The 18,591-nt window shown below is 44.8% G+C and overlaps 3 protein-coding genes across 9 annotated transcripts in view; 2 read left to right on the top strand and 1 right to left on the bottom strand.

Annotated features, from left to right (window-relative positions):
* FRMD5 (FERM domain containing 5) overlaps positions 1 to 12,529 on the top strand; it is a 339,597-nt gene extending 327,068 nt beyond the window's left edge. Inside the window, exons 14-16 of one of the 5 annotated variants that reach the window (XM_054532727.1) lie at positions 8,810 to 9,153; positions 10,056 to 10,107; positions 10,455 to 12,529. In XM_054532727.1, coding sequence (XP_054388702.1) covers positions 8,810 to 9,153; positions 10,056 to 10,107; positions 10,455 to 10,468 — 410 coding nt within the window. In that variant the 3' untranslated portion in view covers positions 10,469 to 12,529. Of the gene's footprint in view, positions 1 to 3,593; positions 7,470 to 8,809 lie in introns of those variants that run through there. The other 4 variants (XM_054532726.1, XM_024232618.2, XM_024232617.2 and 1 more) reach the window with 4 other exon arrangements.
* LOC112129068 (peptidyl-prolyl cis-trans isomerase NIMA-interacting 4-like) lies at positions 7,055 to 7,469 on the top strand. Its single transcript, XM_054532735.1, has one exon. The coding sequence runs from the start codon at positions 7,055 to 7,057 to the stop codon at positions 7,448 to 7,450; it is 396 nt and encodes a 131-aa protein (XP_054388710.1). The 3' UTR covers positions 7,451 to 7,469.
* A 3,745-nt stretch (positions 12,530 to 16,274) lies between the features above and the next one.
* The window catches only part of WDR76 (WD repeat domain 76), a 42,152-nt gene continuing 39,835 nt past the window's right edge, over positions 16,275 to 18,591 (bottom strand). For all 3 annotated transcript variants that reach the window (XM_024232939.3, XM_024232940.3, XM_054532725.2), the window contains exon 13: positions 16,275 to 17,150. In XM_024232939.3, the coding sequence (XP_024088707.1) occupies positions 16,886 to 17,150 (265 nt within the window). In that variant the 3' untranslated portion in view covers positions 16,275 to 16,885. The remainder of the gene's footprint in view (positions 17,151 to 18,591) is intronic.

The following is an 18,591-nucleotide window of genomic DNA, read 5'->3' as shown; positions in this document are numbered from 1 at the left end:
GGGGGCTGAGGTAGGAGACTCGCTTGAGCCTGGGACGCAGAGGTTGCAGTGAGCTGAGTTCGCGCCACTGCTCTCCAGCCTGGGTAAAGGAGACTGTCCAAAGAAAAAAAAAAATTTTTTTTTTAAAAAGGGGCTGGTGCAGTGGCTCACGCCTGTAATCCCAGCACTTTGGGAGGCTCACTTCAGGTCAGGAGTTTGAGAGCAGCCTGGCCAACATGGTGAAACCTCTTCTCTACTAAAAATACAAAAAATTAGCAGGGCATGGTGGTGGGAGCCTGTAATCCCACCTACTAGAGAGGCTGAGGTGGGAGAATTGCTTGAACCCGGAAGGCAGAGGTGGAGGCTGCAGTGAGCCCGGATTGCACCACTACACTCCAGCCTGGGTGACAGAGACTACATCTCAAGAAAAAAAAAGAGGGTTTCACTTGTTTGCTAAATCTGACCAATCTCCCCAGCTTAAATGGGTGACAGAGACTACATCTCAAGAAAAAAAAAGAGGGTTTCACTTGTTTGCTAAATCTGACCAATCTCCCCAGCTTAAATTATCAGGATGGCTGATACTGTTAACCAAGAAGTGAAAATTCTTGGTTCTGAAGCATTTCTAGTAGCTGCCACCATGTTTTGCTTCAGCTATAGAAATCTGTCCTGTTGGCTGGGCACAGTGGCTCACGCCTGTAGTCCCAGCACTCTGGGAGGCTGAGGTGGGTGGATCACCTAAGGTCAGTAGTTTGAGACCAGCCTGGCCAACATGGTGAAACCCCATCTCTACTAAAAATACAAAAATTAGCCAGGTGTGGTGATGCACGCCTGTAATCCCAGCTACTTGGGAGGTTGAGGCAAGAGGACTGCTTGAACCCAGGAGGCGGAGGTTGCAGTGAGCTGAGATCGTGCCACTGCACTCCAGCCTGGGCAACAGAGTGACTCCGTCTCAAAAAAAAAAAAAAAAAAAAAAATTTGTCCTGTTGTTATCTGCATATCTTACCACTGTCTCAGGAAATTCAGTATGACCCATGTCCCTCCATACTCTCTTCCTTTGGAGCAGGCCGAGGTGGGAAGAGAGAGAAATTCTACGTATCTCCACTGAACTAGATACCCCAATAGCTGAGGCCAACAATCTATTCTCTGGGTAGTTAATGCTGTTAGGAGGCGCTCTTGGAATACTGCCTTCTAGCTGTTGTCACTGGCCCAGGTCACCTGCAGGCTGGATACAGGTGTAAAGTTGAGTGCTTTCATTCCCGAAGATGGTGTTTTTTTAGGACCTCAGAAGATCTCACACAGCAGGAGACAGCAGAATTGGTTCATACCTGTCTCTCTCCTGGGATTAATGGTGTGGAAGCTGGCAGGGACAGCCCTTTGTCCTTTCTGTAAGAATGCTGCTTGGGAATGAAAATGAATTGCTCAGGTTAGGAAGGATATCACTCTGCTGTTTCCCTGAGATCTAATTTGTATTTAGGATTTTAGGATGTGTCACTGTGAGTGTGAGATTCCATGTTACCTAAGTCTGGTATGTAACTCCCTGTGCTCTAGAGGTTGAGAACCCCAGCTAGACAAATACCATCAAGTTACTTGAGTATCTTCATTACTCCATTTGTAAAACAGGGACATCTTCCTTGCCAACCCCATTGGTTGCAGGGAAGCTAATGTGTGCAGAAGTGCTTTCAAGAGACTGAAGCATTTACAGGCCGGCAGCAAGCACAGTGCAGAGTTCTGATCCGGAAGCCAACGTCTGACTAGGAGCTCTGCCATGCACTTTCTGGAACAGGTTGTTTTATCTCTGAGCCTAGTTCCCCCACTGCAGAACAGAGCTGGGTGTGGGAGAGTGCCTGTGGACTACCAAGTAGAATCGTTATGCAAAGAACGGAATTATGGATATATGACCATCATGAGACACAGCCTCCTGGTGTTTCCTCCCATCTTAGGCTGACCCGGAGAATTGAGCTTGGCTCTCACTGTCCCTCTTTTGGGGTGTCTATCTCAGGAAGTAGAATGAACTTCTCTGAAGAAACATAACTTTCTCCCCTCTGTGGCCTTTCTTTCCATCCGTCTGAGGCTGAAGCTAGAGGGTCCATCCCCATCTTCCACAGAGAGCTGGGACAGCTGTCCTCTCAAACAAAAGGCTCACCTAGGGAAGCTAGCACCATGCAGGATGTAAAATAGGAGAGGAGCCTTGTGCATGCCTACTTCCCAGAACAGGGAAGAATGTCCAGGAAACCAGCATTCCCAAAAGAGGGAGGGCTGAGGCTCTCTTGTGTAGAGACAAAACTCACTGAGAGTTGCTGCCAAGTAGGGTGGGTTAGCAGAACAACTCAGAGGCGGGGAAAACAGTCCTTGTGATCCTGAGACATGCTGAGGCTGACTCAGGTCCCCATTCAGCTCTGGCTTTACCTCCAGCCTCCTCCTCCCATTGCAGCAGCAGGTTCCTTGTCCAAACTATTCCCCCTTGCTGCCAAATGCAGAGAGGTACAGTGGGGAGAGGCTGCTGAGGAGTATAGGCCCCCTAGGGCCGGGGCACTTCCTCAAAACCGGCCTCATAGAATAGCACACTTGGTAGGTTATAGCTCAGCAGACTTCCAGGTGCTTCTCACACCCTGTGCCCAAGGCTGCAAGTGGACAAACACAGCCTGTGGCCCTGGTCATGGCCCCCAGCCCAGGACCCATTAGATGCAGGACAGGGCAGGTAAAACTGACCTGGCCCAAATGAACCTCACAGGCTCAGGGTGAGGAGAGGGAGATGGACATCAGGTTTGGATGTGGAAATAAATAAAAGATTGTAGCAATTAAATGGCTTTATCAGTACAGGGGCTACCAAGCCTGTGGAAGTAAAAAATGGATTAGTTTCCAGGAGGTGAGAGTTCAGGTGCAACATCTTTCAAGAGGAGGGCTTGCCTTTAAAGGTCCTGACAGGCACGGCTGACCCTAACTGCCCACCCCAACCAGGGAGGGAGGGGCTGCGAGGGATGCGATGAGGGCCTCAGAAGAAGGGCACAACCAACAAAAACCCCAAGGAATTTAGGGGCATTTGAAATTGGTTCATGCTCCACCAAAGACTGTCTTTTCTATAGTCCATTCGGCCCATTTAGTATCAGAGACCACCTCCTCCCACTTCAGAGCCACCCAGCCCCAAAGCTAGGCTGACCATGCAACTTGGCTGGCACCAGGGCAGGCCTGGACTATATATGGCCTGGATAAAGGCCAATGGCGTTGTAACTTTACATCCTGGATTTTCTGGGACAGTCTTGATTCCCCTTACCCTCTAGAATTGTTCTCTGCCCCCTCTGTCCCTTGCCCTCTGAGAGGTTGGAGCCCTTATCCAGGCCTCAGGGAAAGAGCTGCAGGCCAAGGAAGCATTACTTTTTATGGCTCTAAGTGCTTCTGACTAAATCCAGTCCCCTGATAACGGTGGCCTCTCAGAGCTGCTCCTTCCCTGCAGTTCAGCCTGATGTGAAGCTTGGGGAGGTGACCTTCTCCCTGCAACACACGAGGCACTGCTAAGGGGCTGCTATGATATGGGATCTGTAGAAATCCTTTGTTCCTAGTTGGCTTTCCATCTTTTCCTCTCTGTATCTTTCCCTGCCTGGCTGGTTTCTCTGAAGAGATCAGCTGGTTTCCACTGAAGAAGTATTTGCCTTCCTGGGCCACCATGGGGAAGAGTCTGATTAAGATTCACACCAGAGTCCGGGTCCAGCTCCGGCTGACTAATCACTGCTTTCGGCCCCTAAGTGTGCGCATCCTGAGGATGGGGCCCCGGCTCCAGGGTAGGGTCCTGACTGCTGTGACCCCCGGGCAAGGGAATCAGCTGGAGTACTTCCAAGGTAAAAAAGACTCTCCTGTTTTGCTGTGCCACTTAGCGCAGATCCTTCCCACGGCACCCATCCCATCTATCCCAAAATAACAGATTCGATGAAATGGCAGGACAGGTGGTGGCTTTTACAGCAGTGAAAACAGTTTGTAATATAGGACTAACCTGATGTGGGAGGGTCACCTTACAGGTGAGATCTTCTATTAAGGGAGGAGACCGACTGATATTTACTGAGCAACTGTATTTGTCAGGCATTCTACTAGAAATGCATATCTAATTGGATGTGGTGGCTCATGCCTGTAATCCCAGCACTTTCGGAGGCTGAGGTGGGCAGATCACTTGAGGTCAGGAGATCAGACCAGCCTGGCCAACATGGCGAAACCCCATCTCTACTAAAAATACAAAAATTAGCCGGGCATGGTGGCGGGTGCCTGTAATCCCAGCTACTCACAGGGCTGAGGTGGGAGAATCACTTGAACCCGGGGGTCGGAGGCTGCAGTGAGCTGAGATTGCACCATTGCACTCCAGCTGGGCAGTGGAGTGAGATTCCATCTCAAAAAAAAAAAAGAAATGCCTATCTATCCATTATCTTGTTTACTGAGAGCACCAACAGCTCCCAGTATGATGTGGCTCCAGGTGGTCCTCTGACTTTTTCTCTTCTGATGTCACAGCATCTGCCTCTCCTTCCCCACAAGCTGAGGGGTGTAATCGTAGGTTAAGCTAAGCTTTTCATACTTTGAAAGATCCTGCAGTCAGAGCTGTCCTCGTGAAGGGGCAGGCCTTTGAAAGGGTGGCAGGTGCCCTGTGCAATGGGGCTGAGGACTGCCTGGGAAAGGAGCCAAGCAAGCAATATGCTGCAACCAGGGCCTTAAGGTTTCTGCTTTATCAGTGACCCATAACCTGTTCCAAGGTACATATTCCTCAAGCTGCATGTGCAAATGGGGACATCAGGGAGAAATACTGGGTAAGAGAAAGATCAGAGGAACAGCAAGAGCTCTAGAACAAGGGACAGAGGCTGTTAATTTCAGGTTATTTCAAAACACTTTCTCGGGCAATTAAGACCTAAATCTAAGGTAGATGCTGGCTGTTGATTTAATCCGTCCTGGCTCATGGTTCCATTCCATGGAATCCGACTACAGTTAAGTCGTCACTTAGCATTGACAGGGTCTTAGAAACTGCAACTTTAAGCAAAACGATGTACAATTAAACTTTTTTTTTTTCTCATCAACATTATAACAAAATGGGGCTTGGCGTGGTGGCTCACATCTGTAATCCCAGCACAAAAACCTGTCTCTACAAAAAATACAAAAATTAGCTAGGCGTGGTGGCACACGCCTGTAGTCCCAGCTACTCAGGAGGCTGAGGTGGGAAGATCACCTGAGCCTGGGAGGTCGAGGCTGCAGTGAGCCGTGATTGTACCACTGCACTCCAGTCTAGGCAATGGAGTAAGACTGTCTCAAAAAACTAAAAAACTTTTTAAAAATTATAACAAAATGATGCTGAAGAAAACATTGGAGGACCTGCTGTAACATCATTTGGCTTAAAGTCATGGTTTCCAGGAACCTGTTGACAACGTGAGGACTTAATAGATATGATCAGCAGGATCATGAACTAGAAAGCGGCTTGGATTCTATGCTTGGTTTTGCCATTAACTACCAACCACATGACTTCAGATAACCTCTTGCCCTCACTACCTTGTGGAGTTACTGAAAGATAAAATGAAAGTGCTTTAAAAAGTTGAAAGCATTATACAAATTTAAGATTTTAGCACAGGGACAAAAAATACAGCTAAGACTATGAGGAGCTTCTGAAAGCAGAGATTGAGAGCTGTGGCAAATGTATGAGCCGTGAGGCAATGGGGAGTGTAACTAGATGGCAGGTGCCCTGCCTTTGCCCCCACCCTCTCTCCCCATTGTCCTACTCATTCATAACCCAGATTCCAGGGCTCATTCCTCTGGAGAATCCTTAACTGTGCCTGTGCCAAGATAGGCTCCACCAGGCTGGTCAGGCAGGCTGCCTGGGTGCAAATGGCCAAGCCATGAAGGAGCCAAGGAAGATGGGACACACTGCTTCTGAAAGGTTACTAACACCTTTTTAAGAGACACCTTTGGACTGCTTCATGTCCTGGGAGAAGGGGAAAAAAGAGACCCTTTGGGCTTCTGGAGCTAGCCCTGAACCAAAAAACTCCCTAATCAACCTGACTTAGGTAAAACCTTTACTGAGCTGGGAATCTGGTTCAGTCTGGGATTGTCAGGGGCTATTTCAGGGCAACAGAAGGGGACTGGCTTTTCTTGTCATAGGTCACAAAGGCAGAGAGAACCACACCAGCATCACCAAGATGGCCAGGAGTGGAAAATGCAGACATTGAGCCTAAAACAAGAAGCCATTTCCTTGGGAGCACTGTGATGTGGGCCATGCTCACTCACTATATGCCCAAAGCCTCTGGCCTGGCTGGCTGCTGTTCAGTTGAGGGTGTAACCAGCTCCTGTTTTCCCTGCCAGGGCTTGAGTCCTGTGAGAACCTTGGAAAGAGAGAAGAGATAATGGGTAGTTTTAGGGGATAGAATACCCCTTTCTCCTACCAAATGTAAGAGACATCCACCCCCCTACCCCCCACCGACCCAACAAGATCTTCTCAAACTGTTTTGTGCTCTGAAGTATCTAAAGATAGGGGAGCTTTTCAGCCTATTCTAGACCCAGCTCCTTCTCAGGGGAAAAGAGAGGGAGCTGGCCAGGGACGACTCCCATGCCCCCTCAAGAAAAGCAGAGAGAGTTTCTACCCCATCATTCCACAAGGTCAGAACAGCTAGAACGGAGGCTGAAGAGACTGAGAGCAGCTGCAGAAATCCAAAAATATTGACCTTATAGGCTCAAGATGCTGTATGCTGGGTTTTTACAAGGATACTCGGTATTTGATGAAACCCAGTTAGGCAAGACATGCTCTCCTTCTCCCCATTCCTACCTCTCTTTTATTAAAAATTTTATAGTTACAGTGTCTCACTATGTTGCCCAGCCTGGTCTTGAACCCTTTGGCTCAAGTGATCCACCCGCCTTGGCCTCCCAAAGTGCTGGGATTACAGATGGGAGCCATCACGTCTGGCCTATTCCTGCCTCTCAAAGCCCTCCACCCAACAGGCAGACTTGAGACTCAAACCATGGTCCCAGCTCTGCATCAGGGGTAGTTTGGAATTCAGATTCTTTCAAACTGGGGTAAAAACCAGGCCCAGAGTTCAGAGTTCAACAACAAGCTTCCAAGATGCCGCCCAAAGGAAAAAGTGGTTCTGGAAAAGCGGGGAAAGAGGGAACAGCCTCTGGGAGTGACAGTGCTGACAAGAAGGCTCAAGGTCCCAAAGGTGGTGGCAATGCAGTAAAGGTCAGACACATTCTATGTGAAAAACATGGCAAAATCATGGAAGCCATGGAAAAGTTAAAGTCTGGGATGAGATTCAATGAAGTGGCCACACAGTATAGTGAATATAAAGCCAGGCAAGGGGGCGACTTGGGTTGGATGACCAGAGGGTCCATGGTGGGACCATTTCAAGAAGCAGCATTTACCTTGCCTATAAGTGGGATGGATAAGCCTGTGTTTACAGACCCACCAGTTAAGACAAAATTTGGATATCATATTATTATGGTTGAAGGAAGAAAATAAAATCATATAAAGACTGAAAAAAAAAAAAAAAAAAAACAGGCCCAGGACACCAAAGGCAAGAAAGGCAGAATCTTTAACAAGGGGCTGGGTGCAGTGGCTCACGCCTATAATCCCAGCACTTTGGGAGGCCAGGAGTTCTAGACCAGCCTGGCCAAAATGGCAAAACCCCGTCTCTACTCAAAATAAAAAAAACCAGCCGGGTGTGGTGGCAGACACCTGTATTCCCAGCTACTCAGAAGGCTGAGACACAAGAATCGCTGGAACCCGGGAAGCAGAGGTTGTAGTGAGTTGAGATTGCACCACTGCATTCCAACCTGGGCGACAGAGTAAGACTCCATCTCAGAACACACACAAATTACGCCAAAACCATAAGCAAAAAGCAAAGAAAAACTCTTCTAAAATGGCCACTGTGATTTCTGTGGCTTCTCTTGTTTCATATATATATATATATTTTTTTTTTTTTTTTTTTTTGAGATAGTCTTGCTCTATTGCTCAGGCTGGAATGCAGTGGTGTGATCTTGGTTTACTGCAGCTTTGACCTCCCAGGCTCAAGCAATCTGCCCACCTACAAAGTAGCTGGGACAACAGGCATGCACTACCACACCTGGCTTCCTCCTCGCCCCGAGGCAGAGTCTTGCTCTGTCACCCAAGCTGGAGTGCAGTGGTGAGATCTCTGCTCACTGCAACCTCCGTCTCCCAAGTTCAAGCAGTTCTCCTGCCTCAGCCTCCTGAGTAGCTGGGATTACAGGCGCCCGCCACCACACGCAGCTAATTTTTGTATTTTTAGTACAGACGGGGTTTCACCACATTGGCCAGGCTGGTCTCGAACTCCTTACCTCATGATCCGCCCGCCTTGGCCTCCCAAAGTGCTGGGATTACAGGCCTGAGCCACCGCGCCCAGCCTTTTTTTTTTTTTTTAAGATGGAATCTCACTCACTCTGTTGCCGAGGATGGAGTGTAATAGTGCGATCTCAGCTCACTGCAACCTCCGCCTCCCGGGTTCCAGCGATTCCCCTGCCTCAGCCCCCCAAGTAGCTAGGATTACAGGCATGTGCCACCAGGCCCGGCTAATTTTTGTATTTTTAGTTGAGATGGGGTTTCACCACGTTGGCCAGGCTGGTCTGGAACTCCTGACCTCAAGCGATCCACCCATCTCGGCCTCTCAAAGTGCTGAGATTACAGGTGTAAGCCACCACGCCCGGCCTGTTGTCTTCTCAATATATCAAAATAGAGTGCAGTGGCTACTGCTGCTGGTCATGTGGATGTGTAAAATGGTACCTAATAAAACACAATGGGTGCTACTGGAAAGCAAAGGGTGCATTGGGACACAGCCTACTCATGTTCCTTTTGCCTTTCTAGGCCTAGAGTCCCTACGGGACAGTGCCCATTCCACGCCAGTGCGTTCCACTTCCCATGGGGACACCTTCCTGCCTCACGTGAGAAGCAGCCGGACAGATAGCAATGAGCGAGTAGCTGTGATTGCAGACGAGGCCTACAGCCCTGCAGACAGCGTGCTGCCCACCCCTGTGGCTGAGCACAGCCTGGAGCTGATGTTGCTTTCCCGGCAGATCAATGGAGCCACCTGCAGCATTGAGGAGGAGAAGGAATCTGAAGCCAGCACCCCAACTGCTACAGAGGTGGAGGCCCTTGGGGGAGAGCTGAGGGCCCTGTGTCAGGGGCACAGCGGGCCCGAGGAGGAACAGGTGAATAAGTTTGTTCTAAGTGTCCTCCGTTTGCTCCTTGTGACCATGGGACTCCTCTTTGTTTTGCTTCTCCTCCTGATCATCCTTACCGAGTCTGACCTTGACATTGCCTTTTTCCGCGATATCCGCCAGACCCCTGAGTTTGAACAATTCCACTATCAATACTTTTGTCCCCTCAGGCGATGGTTTGCCTGCAAAATCCGCTCAGTGGTGAGCCTGCTCATTGACACCTGAGAAGGCATGACTCCTCCCAAAAACTAGCCAGGTGGACCGAGGAGCCCGGCTACTCATTCCCAGCAATGGGACCCATCGTGGAACCATCTGCACATATACCAAGTCCTCCTCTCATGACTCAAAGTCCACTGCAGCCTAGGAGGGTGTTTCCCAGAAGAAGAAAGGGATAGGCTCACGCCCTGTCTAAACAAACTGGGAAAACTCATTTTCTTCAGAAGTTATTTCAAGAAAGGCTCAGCGACTCTGTTTCTCATCTTTCTAATTTGCAGGATAATTTTTGGTTTTGAATTTTGATTTTTCATAGATGTGTATTATTTTGAAGTATCAAATAAAAATAATTTATTTTACTATTACTGATTATTGCAGTAGTGTCACCTAGCAGAGGGGACACTAGCTGAAAACTAGAGAGCTGCTGTCCTCTATTCTGCAGGAGCTTTTCCTGCTGGTGCCACTGGGTTCCAGTAGACTTATCACTGCAGCCTCAGCAGGGCAGGCCAGGGATCTGGACAATGGGGACTGTTTGTTTAGTTTTTTTTTTTTTTTTTTTTTTTGCCAGCCAGGACTTTTAAAAAAGTAAACATCCATGTAGAATGATTAAATGGAAAGTTGCTTCTTATGATGGTCTGAGTTGGATTTTCTTTTCCTTTTGTTTTTTCAAATCTGAGCAGAGTGGGCATCTGAAGGGACCACCGCTACAGCAGCAGCAGCAGCAGGGGTGGGGTAAGTCTGTCCCCTTAGTCTAGAGCCTAGTGGGCATCACCATAGTTTTGTATAATGAAACTAGACTTAACGTGATTTTTTTTTTTCTGAAGAACCTCAAGACTTTTATAGTGATCCAGGGGCGTTAAACGAATTCAGCGGTACCAGAGATAGTTCTGTCAGAAATGTTGGACAAAGTGTAGTTAAGACAAAGCAGAGTTAAGTTACCTGAAAGACTGTTGAGATTTGGAGAGCAGTGCTTATTTTATATACACCCCCTTGACCCAAAGACTATTTCAATTTATATTTTAACAACAAAATGTTATTTTCTTAACAATTCATATTTTGTTTTTACTTTATGGATTAAGAAAATAGAGCCTGATGAACTAAAAGATGCAAGAAAGAAACTGACCCTGAGAATGAAAAGCTTCAGAAAATAGAATTCCAAGATCAACAGCCTTAGAAGGGACCAGGAAAAGAATCTTTTAAAATAGATTTCTAAGAGATGCCCACAAAACACAGAATGTGACCGTGGCAGAGACCAACACTTTTAGATATAGAAATGCTGCCCCCTAGGGTCATCCTCTGCATAAGTTCTAGGAAAGCATCACCATCCTTGCAGAGGGAAGTCCTGGAAGCACGTGGAAGCACACAGAAGCACAGGCATATGAAGGGCGAGTGTGGGGTCCTAGGCCCAAGCTCTTCAACTCTAAAACCAATCACACACAAGATCCTGTTTTCATCTCAGGGAGAGATTTCTAAGTCATCTGGGGCTTGAGGGCTTATTTAAGGGTGGTCAATGGACATATTCCTGGACCCACACAAAAGTAGAGTAGCTGCTGATACCCTAATTGGACAGCCCCAAACACAGAACAGAACGAGTCACTTGTAGACTTGACCTCCCCTATTTTGTCCCCTGAGATGGTAGAACCATGTCCATGTTTACAATATGACAACTGTGGAATAATTGGGGTTGTTAGGGAGAGATTTGCATAATTTTAAAGACATCCTTTCATCTGGACCAGAGGTCAATAAACTTATGTAAAGTGCTACACAGTAAATATTTTGGTTTAGCACGCCATACTCTGTCACAACTGCTCAATTCTGCCATCACAGCACAAAAACAGCCATAGATAATTTGTAAATGAAGGAACATGGCTGCGTTCCAATAAAACTTTATGAAAACAGTGAGCTGAATTTGGCCTACAGGCCATAATACACCAATCCTGCTCTAGACAATAAAACTGATCCTACCAGTATGTTAGCAGAAGAGGGTCAGTCAGCTCTGTTTCCATGCCTGACATGTATCAAAGATCTGGGACCTCTTCCCAGTGGAGGCACCAGGGTTGCTTGTTTAAAGGGTGCTTGAACAACTAACCAGCAAAGAGATGTCTGATGCCAAATGGGCAAGATCAAATACTGGAATGCTAAAACACAGCTGGAATATAAGAAGAGAAGAGGGCTTCTCTGACCATTTTCATACCAGCAACAATTTAGGCAGAATTATAAACATCTATTTATCGAGTGACAATACAAACCGAAGGAGATCCTAGTAGAGATTAGGGGTCAGTTAAAATCAACTAGCCACTGCCATTTGTCATCTACATAGCAAAGGCTTTATTTAGCACAGGACTAACGTGAAAAGTAGACCCAGAGATGAAAAGGCTGTCAGGAGACAGGGGGCTGGTGTCCACCTGGATATCTACTGTCTTATGCAACATAGAAGATTACCTTTTAGTGTAGTGCTCCTACCTCAGTTTGTAGAATCTGGTGTTTCTATGCAGTGAGTGATAGCCTCAACTCTGACCTTTCATATTCACATTAGAGACAGATGCAGTATTCCATATCCTAGTATGTTCCTTGTGTCTAGAGTTCTAACAGTACAGTAGTCTATGCCATTTCTAACAGCTAAATTTTGCTCTCTAAACAGAAACTTTAGGGTTGTTTTTTTCCAGGGCTCATCCCAGAAAAATATGGATAGAGAAGTTTCCTTCAGTTTGCTTTTCAAATAGTGCTTGAATAATAAACCTCCTTTGATTGGTGACTAGTCTTTTTTGGTATATCTCCACCATTAAAAATTGTTCAAGTTTTTAACCTGGTTATATTGTGTTCTAACATGTCTCTCATTTTCTCTCAAAATTATTTTATCTCATTGTAGAAAAAGCAATGGTTTTCATAGCTTCATCTATCAGAGGAAATAAAACTCTTACTAAAGAATAGCATACTGCATCTTTAAGCAGTAGAGGGTAAACTACCTGCAAATGTGAATTTCTTAGATTCATTTAAAAATATATAGTTGTTAACCTTCTGTGTGCCAAAAACTCTTAAGTTACATTTTCCTTCAAAGCAATGTACTTTTTTCTACATATGCATTATGTAGTTAGCATAAAATCATTGGTGCCATGAAGATTATTTTTAAACTTAAATAAATATTTAAATATCATGGAAGAGTGGGCTCTTTCTTTAATAATAGCCTGTCTTACTTTTCCTCCCTTAAAGTTACTAACACATAGATAAAAGGATACCGGTGGGATTTACACAGCTGACTACTATTCACTTGGATCATATAACATAATTAGTTTGCTTGTATGTACCTATTATCCTGTCCTTACCCCCAAATAAATACTGTTAGAAACTGAGAAGCGGCCAGGCGCAGTGGCTCACGCCTGTAATCCCAGCATTTTGGGAGGCCAAGTTGGGAGGATCATGAGGTCAGGAGTTCAAGACCAGCCTGACCAACGTGGTGAAACCCGTCTCTACTAAAAATACAAAAATTAGCCAGGTGTGGTGGCGGGCGCCTGTAATCCCAGCTACTCAGGAGGCTGAGGCAGGAGAATCGCTTGAACCTGGGAGGCAGAGGTTGCAGTGAGCTGAGATCACACCACTACACTCCAGCCTGGGTGACAGAGCAAGACTCCATCTCAAAAAAAAAAAAAAAAAAAACTGAGAAGCTATAAATGTAATAATTTTAAAGTGAATTGGACATTTTTCTGATGAGGAAAACCAAGAAAGCTAAGTGAGTTTCCCAAGATTACATAGTGGTAGAGTCCAAACTAGAACCCAGATGGTCCACCTTCTGGTCTGGTGTTCTTACTCAAGCCTGGAGTAAGTGGGAGCACAGAAAATACTTTCTAAGAAGGAACTACAATGATACCACCACCACATATTTACAAAATATGTCCCTATAGCATTATCTCATCTGATTATGTAACCATCACTCTGTGGCTACAGAATTGGAAATGGTCTTCTAAATTCCATGAGGATAAGAGGTGACAATGGGGGCTTGGTCCACTGTGCTAGCTTTTTACCTAATCTTTGTCTTCTCAATTCTGCCTGCCCTCCACTCTCCCATTTCTGTTGCCAGATCATCTTCCTAAACACCAATCAGGCTATGTTACCTCCAAATTTCAGAGGTACCCACTACCTATAAAATGCTATCCAGCACCCTATCCCCAGCGGAAGTTTTTGTATGTTTTTATGACATAAGATTTTGCTTGAAGTGATCCAAAGAGTAAAAAGCACAAGAAACACTGGACCTGGGTGGCTTCCCATGGCCCTGCCGATTCACAGCAGCCTCCCTTCTGCTGACAGCTTATCAAGAACTGCCTGTGCACACACCCCTGTAGGACTCTAGTCCCTACTCCCTCTGCTTTGGGTTCCTCTAGCACAATCTAGCTCCTCTGCACCTGAACACACTTTTGGTTTTAGCTCATGAACAGGTTTCCTCTTCAGACCCCTACGACCTGCTGATGGAATTGAAGTAAAACAAGCAAAGCACACTTTTAATAAATTTCCTCTTGCCCAGTTTCCATTTTGGGGAAAATGTATCATAAAATGTTTTGTTCTTCAGCCCTGTGTAATTGTACTAAATGTTATCTTCCTCATAAATTCTACCTTTTCATTTGAAAATCCAAATATTTACAGCCAAATGAGTCAAAATACAATCTGCTGTCTTGGTATTTCTAGCCATCAACACCCTACTAAAAAGCAGGGGGAAATGTACTAAGTCAGAAAGGACCGCCCAATAGGACATCGAAGTTTTTGGAATCTGAAGTTAGAGGGCATGTATTTCCTCTTCTCAGATTGATTCAGAAGGCATGTGTGTCTTCTCCCCCACTCTACCCCATGTACTGTACATTGGCTGAAAGGATTTATATCCTTGTATCCATAGCCCTAAGGCTCCCTGTTTTCCTGGAGAACTCCCCTTGCAAAATCTTGGTGGAAAGGAAGCTCAAAGACCAGAATACTAAAATAGGACTTAAGCAACTCAGATTCTATTAATTCCTAATCATTTGTGGTCTCTCCTAGTCTGACCAAGTCTCTGACAACCGAAAATGAGAATTGTCTGCTCCTTCCTTAAAAGTTACATAGCAAAAGGCTGGGTATCTTTAAAAAAAAAAAAAAAAAACTCAAACGGAATTCAGAGCTTAAGAGATATCATAAAGGCCAAACTTAGAGAAAAGGCTTATCCCGAAGGAGGCAATCATAATACACACATAATTACAGAAGCCACACAGCTGTAGGCAAGTCTATGGGAGAAGTACCTTTCACTACAGATTACAGTGTAAGAATGTCCCAAGGGAGACAATTTTCTTTTATGTGCTGTCTAGATTTAAACAATTACTCCATTAGAAAGCTTATCACCAACAACAACAACAACAAAAGTCCCTACTCATTCTCCTTCCTTCCTGCATTGCCTGAAGATATAACTCTATTAAGTGTAATTGAATATAAATAGCACTGTTTATGAAGCTACAATGGCAAAAGAAACCACAAAAGTGAGAAACATCAAGAATTTGCTAACATTTATTGAAGAGCCCAGACAATTACTGCCAAGTATTCAAAGCTTAAATGATGGTACTAATTTGATTGAGAGTAGTTTTCAGCATCTTTAAAAACAAAAACAAAAACAATTCCCATAGAACTAACCACTCTAGAACCCATGAGATTAATTGGTATAGAAATGAAAAAGGGAGCCTAAGCCTTTACAATGTTTCCTGAACAGTTTAATTATAACTCAACCTCACCTAGCTTTTCTTTCCCTTTATAAATTAACATTTCCATCTCACTTGTCAATTCTTCTACTTATATCAACTAGAAAATAGAGAACTATTGCTTATAAACACCTAAACCTATTTAAAAACTAAACCTTTTTACACTTAGATTACAGAGAAGAAAATTATTTAGAAATTGGTTTTCAAGGAAATTGTGTATCACTGTATTTCTCTGATGTACAATTATGGGAAAATAATCCTCTTAGAATTCAAACATATAGCCAAAGCCATTTTACAAGTCTTTCAGTATTTGGCAATGAAGAATAATGAAAAAAGTTGGATAGATGTCACACAGTAATATGAGTAACTGATTTGGCAGCTCCCCTCCCAACAACAAACACATTGAAATTACCATAACTTCTGAAAAGAAAACATTTTGATAAGATACCAAAAGTGGTGAGTATTTCATAGTATTCCCCCAAATTTGAGTAAGAATGAAGGTATTCACTTAACAGGCTATTGAATTTCCTTTGGACAGTTTAAAGATCGGGACAGGTAAGCCTAGGGCCTTCTTCATTCTAAGGAGTAGCTTTAACTTCTTTATCCATTACCCATGCTACTACAGTAATAAAATGTATATATATATTTTACATCAGAATATAAATAAACATATATACCTACAAATATATATGCATATGTAACTAAGTTTTACCAAACAATACTTACTCAGATATATTTTCTGTTCTTTACAAATTCTTTCCTTTTCATTTTTTTCAACACCAGTCATTGTCATTCAACTGATTTCATGTGAAGAGCAAAAACCCAGTCTGAAAAACACAGGTCTGAGGCAATCTTATACTGGAATGCCGGGACCAGGACAGATCCCAACCCTGTGCTTGGGAGTCCTGCCTGTGTCTCAGGAGCCATCTAGAGGAAAGGGAAAATACAGACAGACCCAGACCCAGACCCCACCCTGGGTAAACCAAAGCTGTTCAGCAATTATCTTGGCATTTCACATAAGACTTAACCTACAGGCAGGGGGCAAAAAAAGTTCTCAGTTAAAAAAATCAAGTTTCAAAATCACTGAGTTAGATTACCTTTCCGGGTCCCCTTCCAGTGTGTGAGTCTAGAAATAAGTATTCATTCCAAACTATAAAATAAGCCACAAATCACTATAGAATCAAAACTGTATCATTAGATCACAAAAACTTTAATAGTCAAAGCTTTGTAATTTATAATGTTAGAATTTCTCAACATACTGTCTTGATTACAAGTTCTGATGGCCAGGCACGGTGGCTCACGCCTGTAATTCCAGCACTTTTGGAGGCTGAGGCGGGCAGATCACCTGAGGTCAGGAGTTCGAGACCAGCCTGGCCAACATGGTGAAACTCCATCTCTACTAAAAATACAAAAAATAGCCATGCGTGGTGGCAGATGCCTGTAATCCCAGCTACTTAGGAGTCTGAGGCAGGAGAATCGCTTGAACCTGGGAGGCGGAGGTTGCGGCGAGCCAAGATCGCGCTATTGCACTCCAGCCTGGGCAACAAGAGCAAAACTCCATCTCAAAAAAAAAAGTCCTGAAGGCACCTCAGCCTCCCCCTCAAATTCCCTCCCCGTCCTGCAGAAGCAACCCTCCAAGACTTCTCCCTTACTAAAAGTACACTCTTCTTATAGTCTTATTAATAAAACAATGTTATATTTGCTAAAGGTAACACATTACCAAATAAACACACTAAGGCACGCCAATTACTAGGCTCCTTAGACAATGGTCAATTTGAACAAATTGATGTTCCTAAACCAAAAACTCAGCAGCTTTTTTCATTCATAAAAACATGTATCTTCCCGCTGGAATTACCTCCAGCCAAAATATACCGAGTTGGGTGCATGGCATTGATGGAACACACAGAGACAAGGCATTCTCCACCAAACGAATGCACCCTCTTTCCTGTCTCATGGAAGATTTCTACCCGTCGTGGATGGGCCATGCTGCCAACTACGACACAGTCTTCTTGTTTAGGATCCCACATGGCTTGGAACCTGGTCAGCCATCGCCCAGTGAAAGTGTTGTGCCTAGTGAGAAAAACAATATATTTTTTAAATGAAGTAAGGTTAAATAAGGTAGCATTGGGCAGAGTGTAAAGACGGCATTGCTTTTCTCTGCCAAGTTTCTTCTCATTAAGTTACTGAGTTACCACCAACCTTATCTCATCCTTACAGGACTGAACCTTTGGACAGAGACGATATCCTCCTCATCTAAAAATCTCCCAAAATAAAACATATGGAGCCCTTTATAGTTCCCAAAAGCAAAAACAGAAGTACTTCCCTTTTAGTCTTTTTGCCTTAATATCACTAACAATCCTTTTTCATTAAAGTATGGACTATGGAGAAACACATTTCCCACTGCCACTTAAATGACCCTATCGTTAATGAAAATTCTTACCCCCTAGAATAGTCACCCTACATACATTTTTTAAAAATATACATAATATGGCCGGGCACAGTGGCCCAAGCCTGTCATCCCAGCACATTGGGAGGCCAAGGCAGGTGGATCACCTGAGGTCAGGAGTTCGAGACCAGCCTGTCCAACACGGTGAAACCCAGTCTACTAAAAACACAAAAATTGGCCAGGTACAGTGGCTCACACCTGTAATCTCAGCACTTTGGGAGGCCAAGAGGGTGGATCATTCAAGGTCAGGAGTTCGAGACAGTCTGGCCAACATGGTGAAACCCCATCTCTACTAAAAATAGGAAAATTAGCTGGCCATGGTGGTGGGTGCCTGTAATCCCAGCTCCTAGGGAGGCTGAGGCCGGAGAATCACTTGAACCCAGGAGATGGAAGCTACAGTGAGCCGAGATTGCACCACTGCATTCCAACCTGGGCAACAGAGTGAGACTCTGTCTCAAAAAAAAATAAAAAATAAAAATACAAAAATTAGCCAGGCATGGTGGCGCTTGCCTGTAATCCCAGCTACTGGGGAGGCTGAGGCAGAAGAATTGCTTGAACCCGGGAGGTGGAGGTTGCAGCAAGCTGAGATCGCACCACTGCACTCCAGCCTCGGTGTCAGAGGGAGACTCCATTTCAAAAAATAAAAATTAAAAATTAAAAAATTAAATAAATATACATAATACTGGCTGGGCGCAGTGGCTCACGCCTATAATCCCAGCACTTTGCAGGGCTGAGGCAGGTGGATCATCTGAGGTCAGGAGTTCGAGACCAGCCTGACCACATAGTGAAATCCCATCTCCACTAAAAACAGGAAAGTTAGCCAGGCATTGTGGCTCATGCCTGTAATCCAGCTACTCAGGAGGCTGAGGCACGAGAACTGCTTGCACCCAGGAGGCGGAGGTTGCAGTGAGCCCAGATCATGCCACTGCACTCCAGCTTGGGCAACAAGAGCAAGACTCCGTTTAAAAAAAAAAGAAAACAAATAATTTAAAAATGGGCAAAGGATCTGAATACACACTTCTCAAAAGACGACAAATGGCCAATTATATGAAAATACGTTCAATA

This window comes from Pongo abelii, chromosome 16 (genome assembly GCF_028885655.2).
Source record: "Pongo abelii isolate AG06213 chromosome 16, NHGRI_mPonAbe1-v2.0_pri, whole genome shotgun sequence".
Classification (NCBI taxonomy): Eukaryota; Metazoa; Chordata; class Mammalia; order Primates; family Hominidae; genus Pongo; species Pongo abelii.
The sequence above is the reverse complement of the archived record's forward strand: the minus strand, read 5'-3'. Positions and strand labels throughout refer to the sequence as shown.